Source organism: Capra hircus, chromosome 13 (assembly GCF_001704415.2).
Source record: "Capra hircus breed San Clemente chromosome 13, ASM170441v1, whole genome shotgun sequence".
Taxonomy (NCBI): domain Eukaryota; kingdom Metazoa; phylum Chordata; class Mammalia; order Artiodactyla; family Bovidae; genus Capra; species Capra hircus.
In genome coordinates this window covers 39,889,064-39,902,721 of record NC_030820.1, presented here as the reverse complement: position 1 = coordinate 39,902,721, position 13,658 = coordinate 39,889,064, and the positions used below count along the sequence as shown (strand labels likewise).

The 13,658-nt window shown below is 42.7% G+C and overlaps 1 protein-coding gene across 5 annotated transcripts in view; it reads right to left on the bottom strand.

Moving 5' to 3' along the window:
• Positions 1–13,658, bottom strand: part of KIZ (kizuna centrosomal protein) — an 87,179-nt gene that overhangs the window by 25,823 nt on the left and 47,698 nt on the right. For all 5 annotated transcript variants that reach the window (XM_018057266.1, XM_018057262.1, XM_018057267.1 and 2 more), the window contains one exon: positions 7,750–7,900. In XM_018057266.1, the coding sequence (XP_017912755.1) occupies positions 7,750–7,900 (151 nt within the window). The remainder of the gene's footprint in view (positions 1–7,749; positions 7,901–13,658) is intronic.

Below are 13,658 nucleotides of genomic sequence, written 5' to 3'. Positions count from 1 at the left end.
TCAAGGGGGAGCTGGGCACAGTCTCTCCGGCCATCTTCTATCCAATCGCCAAGTGGTAACAATGTTAGTGTCAGGTGAACACAGGGGAAGATTCTACTCTTTGCTTGTCATCGTGAAAGGATATGAAGCTTTGACAGGGAGAATCACTGAGGCGGAACCTCAACGACTGCCTGGTGAGTTTGGCCAAGGCCACTGTTATTGGCCTGGACATCCCAGCAAGGTGCTTGCCTTTGGCTTTCCCCTCATTTTGAGATCTTCACCCATCCTGATCTAATTGAATCTGTTCCTGTAGAGAGCAGGAGCCTCCTCTGTGCATGCAATAACCCTAGCTATATGGAAAGCATTTCAGAAGATGAACGAAAAGAATTGGCCTAGTCTCTGTAGTTAAAGCTCTAATTTCCTTTTCCTGATATTTAAAATAATCCAAACATTCTGACAGGGCCTCAAATATGTATTTCTTATTTGTATTATCATGAGACTTACCTGGTGGCTCAGACGGTAAAGCATCTGCCTACAATGCAGGAGACCTGGGTTCAATCCCTGGGTTGGGAAGATCCCCTGGAGAAGGAAATGGCAACCCACTCCAGTACTCTTGACTGGAAGATCCCATGGACAGAGCAGCCTGGTAGGTTACAGTCCATGGGGTCGTAAAGAGTCGGACACGACTGAGCGACTTCACCTAGAGCACCTTTGTATTATCTCATACAATAGCTATAAGTGATAATTTCTTAGCGTGACTTCACAATAGCCACTGTCTGAACCCATGGTTTAAGAATAAAGTTGTTAGAAGCCTGTTGAGGGTTCCTACACTTTCTACTGTGCAATGTGCAAACAGAGGAGACTGTCCTGGATGGTCAGTGACTCAGACAACTTAACTTCTCACTAGTCCCTGGTGATGACACATAAGCTATCTGTTTTACACGTCCCTTTCCTACAAGAACTTCTTTTGCTTCAACTGGGTTCCACCTGGGCTTCAAAAGAACACAGACTAAAGTATTATAGCTACAAACATCTTTCTAACAACCCCTTGTAAGCTTGGTGAGAGGACCACCAATGCCATCATCTCTACCTGGAGCCCTTTTAAAAATTTTTACCATGTTAAGTGTTGGGCACTCTACAGGTTTCATTTATTTTGTATATTTTATCCCATTTTAGTTACTACTTAATACTCGTATCTCTGGGATTTCTCTTAGCTTTTTGATAGGAACATTTAAAGATAATTCTAGAGGTAACTCTTCAGAGATAACTACTTTATATCTATATGGGTTTTGATGGATGGTCAAATCACAGCATGAGAATGGTTGATCTGACTCTGCTGGACCATGAGGCCAACAGAGAGGGCAGATCTGCCAAGTGGGTCATCTGCAGAGGAATTCACAAGATAAGTCCCTCACAGGAATGGAATCACGACAAGTTGGGACAGAAACAAAAGTCAGCCTCAGCTAAGGATGGGTCAGAAGGTCCATTCAAAGATCAGTCAAAACCAACTTATACAGAATCAGGAAGAACACCTGTGATACCTACTCAAGATGTTTGCAGATCTTTGAAAGGGTGCATTTCTAAGAAGGCCCCAGATGGAAGGAGTTTGCAGAGTGACGCTGACAACATGCACCCACACCCACAAAGGAACCAAAGCCCAGACGAGACTGAGCAAGCTGCCATGCATGTGCCACCTGGGACTGAAGGGCTCTGCAAAGCGGGACCTTCTATCTGAAAAATTCACCAAAGATGGACCTTTTGATGGTGCTTATCAATGGCCCGTGCTTGGGTTCCATCTGATCCATTAAGCAATAAAGGCTTTTTCTCCTCTCATACATTTGGAGCCAGTCTGGGACAGTGAGGAGGGGTGGGGTGGGGGGCTGGAGACTATTTCATGGTTTTCAGCACTCTGCAGCCTAAGTCAATACCAACAAACTAGCTCCTCACTGTTCTAACCTTCCCAGGAGCCAGGAGAAAGCACTTAGAAATTCAATACCAAAGTATACACTATCTGCAGGATGAGTGAGGAAGACATCTCCATATTTCAGATCTCATGGAACATAAACCATCCTATGAATTACATTCAGCAGGACACCTAGAGTTAATTGCCTCAATTTCTCTAGGATTTTCTCAAAGTTCAGTTTAAATGCAGATCTTTCTAAGTCTAAAACCCTAAGAGTTGCCTAGGCTAACTCTAAATTTATATCTCCAAACTCAGCAATTGTGATATTCAAATGCAGAAATCAACAAATGAAGATATTAATGGAAGAGGCTTGTATCCAAACACCATTAAGAAAAGTGAAAGATGAAAATGAAACTGCTCAAACTATTATAGCAAACAGCAAAAATTTATATAGGGAGTTCTCAAAAGTCAGTAAGAAAAAATATGACTAACCTGATAGAAAAATGAACAAAGAATGTGAACTGGCAAATTATAAAAGAAGAAATACAAAAGGCTAACAAATAGGGAGGGGAAAGAGTTTGATCTCAGCTGTAATATAAAGGTCAGTTTAGTTCAGTCGCTCAGTTGTGTCCAACTCTTTGTGACCTCATGGACAGGGCACGCCAGGCCTCCCTGTCCATCACCAACTCCCAGAGTTTACTCAAACTCATGTCCATTGAGTCAGTGATGCCATCCAACCATGTCATCCCCATCTCCTCCCACCATCAATCTTTCCCAGCATCAGGGTCTTTTCTAAGGAGTCAGTTCTTTGCATCAGGTAAGCAAAGTATTGGAGTTTCAGCTTCAGCATCAGTCCTTCCAATGAACATTCAGGACTGATTTCCCTTAGGATGGACCTGGATCTCCTTGCAGTCCAAGGGACTCTCAAGAGTCTTCTCCAATACCCCAGTTCAAAAGCATCAATTCTTTGGCACTGAGCTTTCTTGGTCAAACTCTCACATCCATACATGACTACGGGAAAAACCATAGCTTGACTAGATGGACCTGTGTTGGCAAAGTAATGTGTCTGCTTTTTAATATGCTGTCTCGGTTGGTCACAGCTTTTCTTTCAAGGAGCAAGTGTCTTTTAATTTCATGGCTGCAGTCACCATCTGCAGTGATTTTGGAGCCCCCCAAAATAAAGTTTGTCACTGTGTCCACTGTTTCCCCATCTATTTGCTATGAAGAGATAGGACCAGATGCCATGATCTTAGTTTTCTGAATGTTGAGTTTTAAGCCAACTTATCTACTCTCCTCTTTCACTTTCATCAACAAATTGATGAAAGATCACTAAAGAGTGATGAGCTCTTTAGTTTCTCTTTGCTTTCTGCCATATAGGTGGTGTCATCTGCATTTCTGAGGTTATTGATATTTCTCCTGGCAATCTTGATGCCAGCTTGTGCTTTATCTAGTCCAGCATTTCTCATGATGTACTCTGCATATAAGTTAAATAAGCAGGGTGACAATATACAGCCTTGATAGACTCCTTTCCCAGTTTGGAACCAGTCTGTTGTTCCATGTCCAGTTCTAATTGTTGCTTCTTGACCTGCATACAGCTTTCTCAGGAGGCAGGTAAAGTGGTCTAGTATACCAATCTCTTGAAGAATTTCCCACAGTTTGTTGTGATTCACACAAAGGCTTTGACATAGTCAATAAAGCAGAAATAGATGTTTTTCTGGAACTCTCTTGCTTTTTCAATGATCTGACGGATGTTAGTAATTGGATCTCTGATTCCTCTGCCTTTTCTAAATCCAGCTTGAACACCTGGAAGCTCATGGTTTAAGTACTGTTGAAGCCTGGTTTGGAGAATTTTGAGCATTACTGTGCTAGCGTGTGAGATGAGTGCAATTGTGTGGTAGTTTGAGCATTCTTTGGCACTGCCTTTCTTTGGGATTGGGATGAAAACTGACCTTTTCCAGTCCTGTGGCTACTGCTGAGTTTTCCAAATTTGTCTAGTCATACTTGAGTGCAGTCACTTCTCAGAACAGCATCATCTTTCAGGATTATGAAAATGAGCTCTCACTGGAATTCCATCACCTCCACTAGCTTTGTTCACAGAAGAAATTAAAAACAACTTAAAATGTTCAACACCAGGAGCCTGGTTAAAGAGACAGTGGTGCGCAATTATCAGAAAGGGTGGAGAGCATGTGATGGTGTGAAAGGAGGTTTCCTCTGTGACATGGTGTGGGGGGCAGATCACGGAGGCCATCCACACACACAGCACAACCCATGTTTGTCAATATATTAAAGACCACACATCTCAGTGTCAACAAAGTTCTATAAGAGATCTGGGTAACAGGCAGTTGTCTTGTCTTCTTTCTGTTTACCTTAATATTTCAAGTTTGTTTTTTTCCTGCTATGTTTTTTAGAAAAAGAAAATATATGTTAGCTCTACAAGAATACAGTTTCTGCAATGGGTGGTACAGAGATAAAATGAATGTGAAAAAACTTAATAAGATAAAAAACCTTCATATGGAAATCAGTGTTATTAATGCAGATACAGAAAAGCAAGAGAATGAAAAACCAGGGATGTTGACAGCATGGCTGTTCCCCTCATACACAGATTTAACTGACCCTTCCTCAAGAACCTTGCACACCAGAAGTAATCGTTCAGTGTCCAAACGGAGGTACAAGTGTCATCAGTGAAGCTGTATGTGGGTTATAGGAGAGGAAGAAGACGGTATCAAAGTAGCAATGAGAAGAAAGGGCAAGTATTCACACAAGCCAGTGAACGAGTAGTCAAGAGAGGAGGATGGCATCCCAGGTCACCATTTAGGGAGGGGGCAGGGACTCCCGAGGCTGATTCCACCTGCTCTGTGAATGACACCGGTGGGCTGGGCTGCTTTGCCTGTGGACGCTTCCCTGGGTGGAAGCAGGCACCACTTAGGAGAAAAGCAGTATTAAGGCACTTGGTATTTTAATGAAGCACCCAGCTCATTTTTTTTTTTTTTCACATAGAGTAATTACAGATTTTCCTGATTTAAAAGCATGCAGCTCAATTATGTAATTGCCTAATAGGTTATGCGGGTGCTGTGGATCTTATCTGGTCTCGGAGGGACATAATCCGAGTTTTGGCAGCTTTAATGATGTATTTACTCAGGAGACGGGATTGACTCCAGCTGACGGCGAGGGACCCACAGGTAAACATCATTTACATGTGGCTGTTTAATTAGCCATTTACCCAAGAGATCAAAGTAAATATTTCTCAGCTTCATTAGACTCTTAATCAAGTGATTTCTACTAGAGGTTTCTTAAATTTTGAAAACCTCTTACTTTAAAATTTTTTATCTACAGAGAAATATTTAACTGGATTATTTACTAAATATATATACGGTCAATAAAGGACAACAAGTCAAAGACACTTGACTGTGCTGATTTGTAACTCTAATGGTCCTAGAGCCCAGGAAAGCATTCTGTCCTCACATCTGCCAGGCTTGTCCTGCCCACGTCACTTGGGTGGGCGAGTCTTTAGGGCTGTGTGAGTCTTTAGAGCTGTGCTTTTTTTCAGTCACAACCTATTTAGAAACTGCCTGCTTGCTTCTATTTATAAGGATGGGTTTTGTCATTTATTTATTGGTAATTTTTATGGTTGTCACTAGATGGTGATTTAAAAAGGAACAAAATACCTACTAGGGCAGGTAGAAGGTTATTTGACTAATGAGCTATCAATTGGGCACCCCTCTTCCTATTAATTATGGAGTTATTATTTTAAAAATTATGGGTGAACTGGTTGTCTGGAACTTGGAATACGTTTTCTAATATAAACGCCACCTTAAAAAAAAAGACATGGTAAATGGCAATACGGTAGACCAATGCTTATTTTGCCCTTGATGTGACTGAGATATGGTGTATCTGCAGTGAGTATGAATGGAGAACAATGTCGTTACAAAACAGAAGTAAATACAATGGATAATAAAACCTGAAAACAGAATCCTTATTAGGATCTACATTTATCAATAGATACGAAAAAGAATCTAAAAAGCAATGGTTCTGTTCTTCCTAAAGAACACAGTTCTTTCTTCAAGAGCATTTACACGGACAATGCCATACCACAAACAAGACAAAACGGAGGGTTAGTTACTGAGTCACATGCAGCACAGTAAAATGAAAATGTGTTCAGGAAGGATGTGCACAAGGTTACCTTTGAAAAGGGCAGGATCTGTGAGGGGCGCCCAGGGGCTGTATCTCCACCTGCAATAATCCACTCCAGAAGGAGAATGGGGAGAAAGGAGACGAGCAGAGAGAGAAGAGCAAGGGTAGGAGCAGGGGCAGGAGCAGAGGAGAGAGGGGCGGGCGAAGGGGTGGGGAACTGCAGAGTGCAGGGTAACACGCATGCAGACAAGGGTCGCTGGCTTCACTGCGCTGCTCCACGTGTGAATGTGTGAAATGCTTAAAGTCCTTCTGCTCTTTTCTAATTAGAGGGCTGAGGGAGGGGGTCTGGGGCAGGGCTGAAGGTGCTCTGAAAGGCTGGAGGGCAACACAGAGGCTCTGGACAGGGCTGCAAAACAGGCTATGGCTTTGGGACAGAGGGGCAAGGACCGCTTCCAGAGAGGGCTCCTATGGAATCATGAACTTCGTGCATAACCAAATAACGAAGTATTAAAGCCAGAAAACTCTATGTTATATAGAGAGTTAAGCATGTGTAAGGGTGAAAACACATACTTGGAGGGAATTCCCTGGTGGCCCAATGTTTGGGACTCCATGCTCTCACTGCCTTGGGCCTGAGCTGGATCTCTGGTTAGGGATAAGATCCACTAGCCAGATGGGCCGCTCTGGACCTGAGTTTCCGCCCTCCAGCCCCACCCACTGCACTTCCCTGGGAACTGGCTCCATGACTCTGGCCCAGCATGACCCCCTCTACCTGCGCAAGTGCTCAGTCCACTCCCGACTGTCCCGCTGAACCATGGCTGGGTGCATCCTTGGCTGTCCCCCTCCCAGTCAGGAGGACATACCATAACTAAAATGATTAGTTATGACATGATTTAGTCAGGGACTAAATTCCCTGAGGCCCTCTTGCAGCCTGGCTCAAGGGGCTCTGCGGCTTCCCAAACTCTGCTGAACCCATGAACACCTCTCCTGAGCTGGGCCAGACCCTGTACAATTTCTGGTCCCTGTCCCCAGGTGTAGTCTGCTCCTCAGCCGCGACAACGGCTCCGTTTCCTGAGAAAGTGTGCACTTTCTGAACCTGTTCTTTGACCCCTAAGTCCGTCACCCACCCCCTCAGAGCCTGCTGAAATCCTGCCTGGCTTTTCAGGGTTACCTTCACATGCCCCTCGGCTCCCTCAGTCATCAGGTCTGCCCTCCCTGCTTCTCCAGATGCCTGGCTCCCCTTCTGGAGGGTCTAAGCCCTCTGCCATGTTCCTACTGCAGACACCCACTCTGCCACCCCCCAGAGGAGGGGCCACATGGGATTTCTCTCTCTCCCCCATAGATCTGGGCTGCCGCCTAATCCACAGAAGTGGACAAATACATATTTGCTGAGTTGACAAAAATGACCACACAGTATGTTTAAAGGATGGTGTAGAGAAAGAAAACCAGAATTCTCCAAGAGGCTTCTAAGCTCCCTCGATAAATGTTGGCGTAGGTATGTTTAATTAGGTTACCTCTAGGCCCTGAGTTTACTAACCTTATGTAAGAAAGGACCTGAAATGCCTACACAAAACACTATGCAAAAGGTTTGAGATCAAAGTTCATCCAACCAACCACAAAAGCTCACTTTACATTTACATTTTTCAAATATGTTAATCATCGTTAAGGATGTTAACTATTTTCTCAAATGACTAACTTGTACAATTTGAAACTTATTTTAAAGAATAAAAAGTATTAACCTTTGTCCTCTGGTCCAGTTTACTGACCAGGAAAACTTCAGACAGCTTTGCTATTTCCTCTTCTTGGACAGAAGTATCATGTCCTTTCAGGGTGGCAGTATGTTGACCCGATCGTGTCCTTAATAAGCCTGAGGCTGGTGCTTGTTCAAACCTATGAAACACAATTAGGAGTCCCATTAGACATGTGCAATGCTGGGTGACTTATGAGTCTCCTTTATTGTTAAAGGTCCCCACAATCATGATAGCAGAAGACAGTTTACACAGAAGTCTGGAACCTGATATAATCTGGGATAAGGGGATTTCCAGAGTTCAGGTTTCTTTTTGGGGGTTAACTTTCATTTTATTTTAGTTATGATATCATTGATAGATCAGCATTCTCAACTCTGTCTGCACCCTGGGACCACCCGGGGGGTTTTGCATCATCTAGGTACTTCACACCACTGCTTCAGAGTTCAGGAAAACTAGTCTGGTGGGGGGGAACCCAGCAAATTGAGACTTTCTTTAAGACTCTCAGAGCAATTCTGATGTGTGGCCACTGTTTCTAACTAGTGCAGAGGTGGTCAGGCTCCTCTTAAATGTAAAGCAAAACAACAGTTCGTATCTCCACCTCAATTAGTTTATTCTTATTATACTCTTGCAGTGCATTCAATATTTTTTTTAATAAGTTACTATTAGGAAAAAGTCCAACGTAAGCCTATATTGCTGCCTATAATATAGTATTTAGATACTAAACAGAAGGAAAAATATGCTATATTTCAGGCCGGAGGCAGGAAACACATCAGATGAGCCTGGAGCACCTTGTCCCAGGAAGTGAAGAAGTTCTCAGACCCTGAGCTGTGTGAACAGGTCTCAGGGGTTGTGCTGAAGAGGCACCCACTGGCCAAAGACGAGATAGTGTGAGAGCCAAAAGAACAATGATTAATATGGACTGGAACGTGGTGCATGTATAAAAATACATGAGTTCATTTAAAAGATAAATAATAAAAAAACCTTTGGATTCAGCCTGGAAAAGGAAGGAAATCTTTGTCGCAGACTACAACATAGATGTACTACAACATGACATTCTACTCCATTATATAAGCCAGTCACAAAAAAGCAGTATGATTCCACTTACATAAGATGCCGAGAATAGTCAAATTCAGAGGCAGAGTAGAGTGGTGGCTGCCAGGGGCTAGGGGAAGGAGGACTGGGGACTTGTTTAATGGGGACAGAGCTCCAGTTCTATAAGATGACAAAGCTCTAGAGATCTGATGCACAAAAATGTGAATGTACTTAATGCTACTGAACTGTACACTTAAAATGGTTAAGGTGGTAAACGTTATGTTTATGTGTGTTTTTACCACCAAAGTATCAACAAACCAACCTTTGGATGCTGCTAGAGAAACAATTTGTTATTCTGGAAACTGATTAAAGAAAGGGATGGAGTCAAGCATTTGTCCTGCCTTTGTGGTCAACAACAAAAAAAAACAAATTAAAAAAAAAAAAAAGAGTTACCAAGTAGTTGATGGGAAAAGTGTTTTCAATTAATAGATGCAAAGAAAGGGCTGCATTAGAAAAGTCACTGTTTTCGAAGTCCAAATTAATGAATGCACCTAGGAAATGATCATAATGTTGAGGAAACTGCATAATGGAAGCTTTGAATCAGAGGCACCCGTCTGCCAGTGCTCAAGTCCTCAGCCCAGTCCAGGGAGCACACACGAAGGGACGAGCAGTCACGTGCCGCCTGAGGAGGTGAAGTAAGAAGGACCAGCACTGCCTGTGATGGCGTTCTGCCAGAATAAGCTGCCTGGAATATAATTCTGGATCCCGAGCCAACCAGCAGTTTATAGTTTACATTTGGATCCTGATTCAAAGACTGCAAATGTAGACAGACTGCTTTTCAGAAAACCAAAGCAAACTGACAAGGACTAGGTAACAAAGAATTTTCTTAAGTGGTCAAGTATTAAATACTTGTATGTTAGAGATGTATTTGTGAGAGGAAAAAAATGTTGTCTGTTTTAAACTAATGAAGAAAAAGTGTGGGTGAGGGAAAGAGATAAAACAAGATTAGCAAAATGTTGACAACTGTGGGTCTGGGAGAGGGTACGTGGGACTTCATTATATTCACGCCTACTTCTGTAGATGTTTAAACATGTCAAAGTGAAAGTCAAGTTGCTCAGTCATGTCCAGCCCTTTGCTACCCCATGGACTGTAGCCTATCAGGCTTCTCCATCCATGGGATTTTCCAGGTAAGAGTACCGGAGTGGGTTGCCATTTCCTTCTCCAAAACATGTCCAAGTATATACTAAAAATCTGTGTACTAATATGTGTAACTTACTTGGAAATGCATAAAAATAACAGATTGGAATTGATGGATGGATGGATGGATGGAAAATAGATTTGGGAGTGTAATAAAATGTCAATGGTAGAAGCTGGATGGTAGGTATGTTGGCATTACAGTTTTTCTCACTTTTCTGTATGTTTGGAAATTTTCATAATAAAATGGGGAAAAAGTCTAGGTGTAATTCAGAACCTTTAAAAAGAAATCTTAATTGTTATAAGATTTGGCCTGACCTAACCCTTGCTTTTCCCCAAGACTTGAATAAAGTGGGATCACTGGAATCCTTGAACTTATTTAAAAACTTCCCCAGATGGTTCCAAGGTTCCTGGCTGGTCTGGTAGGAAGCCCCTTGAGCAACTTGTCTCTCCTGGTGACATCTAGGCCTCACCAACGTCATAAAGCTTCCAAGTCCTCTGTTCTGTTCTATGTCAATGAGTTACCCTTTGCATTTGCATCTGGGTTTACAGTGATTTCCCTCCTAGGAAAACGCACACACGGGCCATTGTCAAATTCTAGTCTAGTCAGCACGTATATTTCTCATAATGAGTAAAATCAATTGTTTCTATCTAGAAAGCATATTTAGTTAGGTTGAATTCAACTTGAAAACAAGTTTAATGAGGATGAGTTAGTTGGGATGCACTGACTTATCAGACACCAGCCACTGGTGACTGAGACACATGGTTTCTGCAGAAGCAAAGCCAAGGGCAAGACTCTGGTTACTAACACCTCTTCCAACTGTAACCATCCTTTGTGTCCTGGTACGAAAGCACTAGCTGAGGTTTTCTGTAATTATTACACTTGCTTCATAAAAGGAGAAAACCCACAGGCTCAAAAAGCAAATGAACTTCTGGAGGAGAAACAGCATCAGAATCTGTGACTTCTGAGTGGCTAAGCCAACACCTGGAACCCAGGAGGGTTTGGGCTATGGTGGACCCTGCATGGAGTCCTGCCCCTGGTTCTACTCAAACAGACAGAATTAGAACATCTACAGAGCAGTTCAGAGGACTTAAAGAAGTTTTTTCCTCTTCTGTCCACTTCACTTTGCAAAGTTTCTAGTATCAACATCACATAGGAAAAAAAAACCAAAGCATGATGTCAGCTCAATTATATACTCCTCTAATTAAAAATAGATTTTAAAGTCTATAATTAATTTCATATACTTATAATGGTTTCCAATGAGGAAACTGCAATTTAAGCAAAGGTACCAGCATTTCCTAACTATAACTGATTTACAACAGATGGGTAATCTGACCAAAGTTTTAAATGCAGACAAAATAATAAATATCTTGAATTTTATTCTGAACATAAGCAGAATAAAATAGATTCTACATACTATACTCCAAATCCTATAAACCTGAAAATTTTTCAGCATTAGTTTGAGAGCACAATGGGGTGAATGTATCTGAAAGGAGCAACGGACAGAGACAATTAATTGCACCTGGAAGACATAAAATCATGGGTAGTCTCATTACAGTTTCTATAGAAGACAAAGTGATTAAATAATCACTTTTATGTTAAAATATATTTTCCAGGAGGAAATAAAGAACAATTTTTAAAAAATCGACTGCCTCGAATGACATGCATCATATTTTAAAAACTCATAATTGTCTAAAATAACAACTTACTAGTAACAGTAAGCCTTTCACATGAAGGTCTTACAACATTTATTCCCAGGTAAAACAAAAATCAGTAATAACAATAATAATGATGATAGGAATGGGTTTTGTCCTTTTTTCTTTGAAGAGGCTTCTTTTTGTGATAGAGAATTCAGAAATCTATCTTTCCAATCTATGCTGTGGACCAGGTGTCCCATTTTCTGGATGGAACGGAAGCAAAGATGTTGCTTGCCAAGGTTTGGTCAGGGGCACAAGCAGGGCCATGGCCACACAAAACACGGCTCTATTTACAGGCTTTCAGGAGTCCATACGATGTTAGAGTCTTCCCATTCTGCCCAGTTGACATCAATGTCACTAGCAATTGAGAAACAGAAGTAGATGATTCTCTTCAAATCTGTGTTTCTGGAAGGACCAGCTGACAGCTTCGGTCTAAGGGCTCTCCCTGGCAGATAGGAACACCCCATTTAGGGAAATACCTAGCAATACCTTGCCTGTAATGCAGAAGACCTGGGTTCAATCCCTGGGTTGCGAAGATCCCCTGGAGGAGAGCATGGCAACCCACTCCAGTATTCCTGCCTGGAGAATTTCATGGACAGAGGAGCCTGGTGGGCTACAGTCCATGGGGTCGCAAAGAGCTGGACATGACTGAGTGACTAAGCATAGCACTAGGAATACCTCCTGGGCACTGAGGGCACAGGAGGTGGTGAACATGCGGAGGGCAGGGGAGCGTGATGCCGGGATTAAGACCTGTTAGGAAGGACTGGCAGCTAAGACCTGACTGCCTGTCTCTCAAAGGTCAGGTAGACACCTGGGGCTTTTTCTGAGGCTAGAGAGGGAGGCAGTGGCAATCAGTGTGCAAGAAACAGCATCCTCAGTCATCACACGGGGTAATTCTGATTATAATAGACCACAACAGTGACTTCAGGAACCATTCCTGACTTCTTTATCTGGCTTTAAAAAATGACTGTGGCAGAGACACAGTTCCGAAGGCTTCAGATATTAATTTTAAAATTTGTGTTGGTCATAAAGAAAGATCATTTCTTCTTGGAAGGCTGATTTATACATAACTGTAGATCAATAGTCATGGAAAACACAACCTCTCATAATGGGAATGGACGCTCTATTTATGCATGTTGAGAAACTGTAACAAACGCAGGCCAAGTCGATGGAGATGGCATATCTTATCACCATGCCACAGTCTGGCAGCCCAGGTTAAGAGAGTCACATGATGAATCACCTAGTCTAACAACTCAGTCCACAGAGAGAATTATAAATGCGTATATGCCTTCATGCGACATACCACCACTGTGGTTTATGCCAAACAGTATATCAACAGACACAGAAGACGGTGAGAAAGAAGTGGGGGGTCCAGCTGAAGAGCCTTACTGCATACAATCACCAAATGGCCAGAGAGACTCCTCCCTAGCCAGCTTCTCCTACCCTTGTAAAGGGCATTTTAAGACTGCCTTTATCTTCACTTCGCATGATAAAAAACATGAAAGAGGATTTCCATGCATCACCCTTCACTGCTGTAAGCTGGAAAGCTACTGACCAGGACGGGCAAGTCCCACATTCTCTGTAGTGTGGAGATCACAGCAAGATTCAGAAGCGGATGTAAACACGTTCAGCACTGGTGACCTTCACTCTGCGATCTGTGGGATGGAATCCTGTGATCAGCCATGTTTTCTTGGGACAAGGTCCTTTTAGAGACCATTACCCTGATGGCTCCTCACGCCCTGAAGGGACCCGATTCGGATTTACGGATTTATGCCGAATTCCACTCTGAAAACCACGTTATCCTGCCTGTTTATATCCTTATACAATAGAGTCTGCATGACACACAGAGAGGACAGCTGACACCAGATGTAAGACAGCCAGACCTGAAAGCCATCTCACTCTCCCGGCCAGACAAGGCCCTTTCAGGTGGGCGGACCACACTTGAGCAACCATTTGTTCTTGGCTAGAAAATGGTG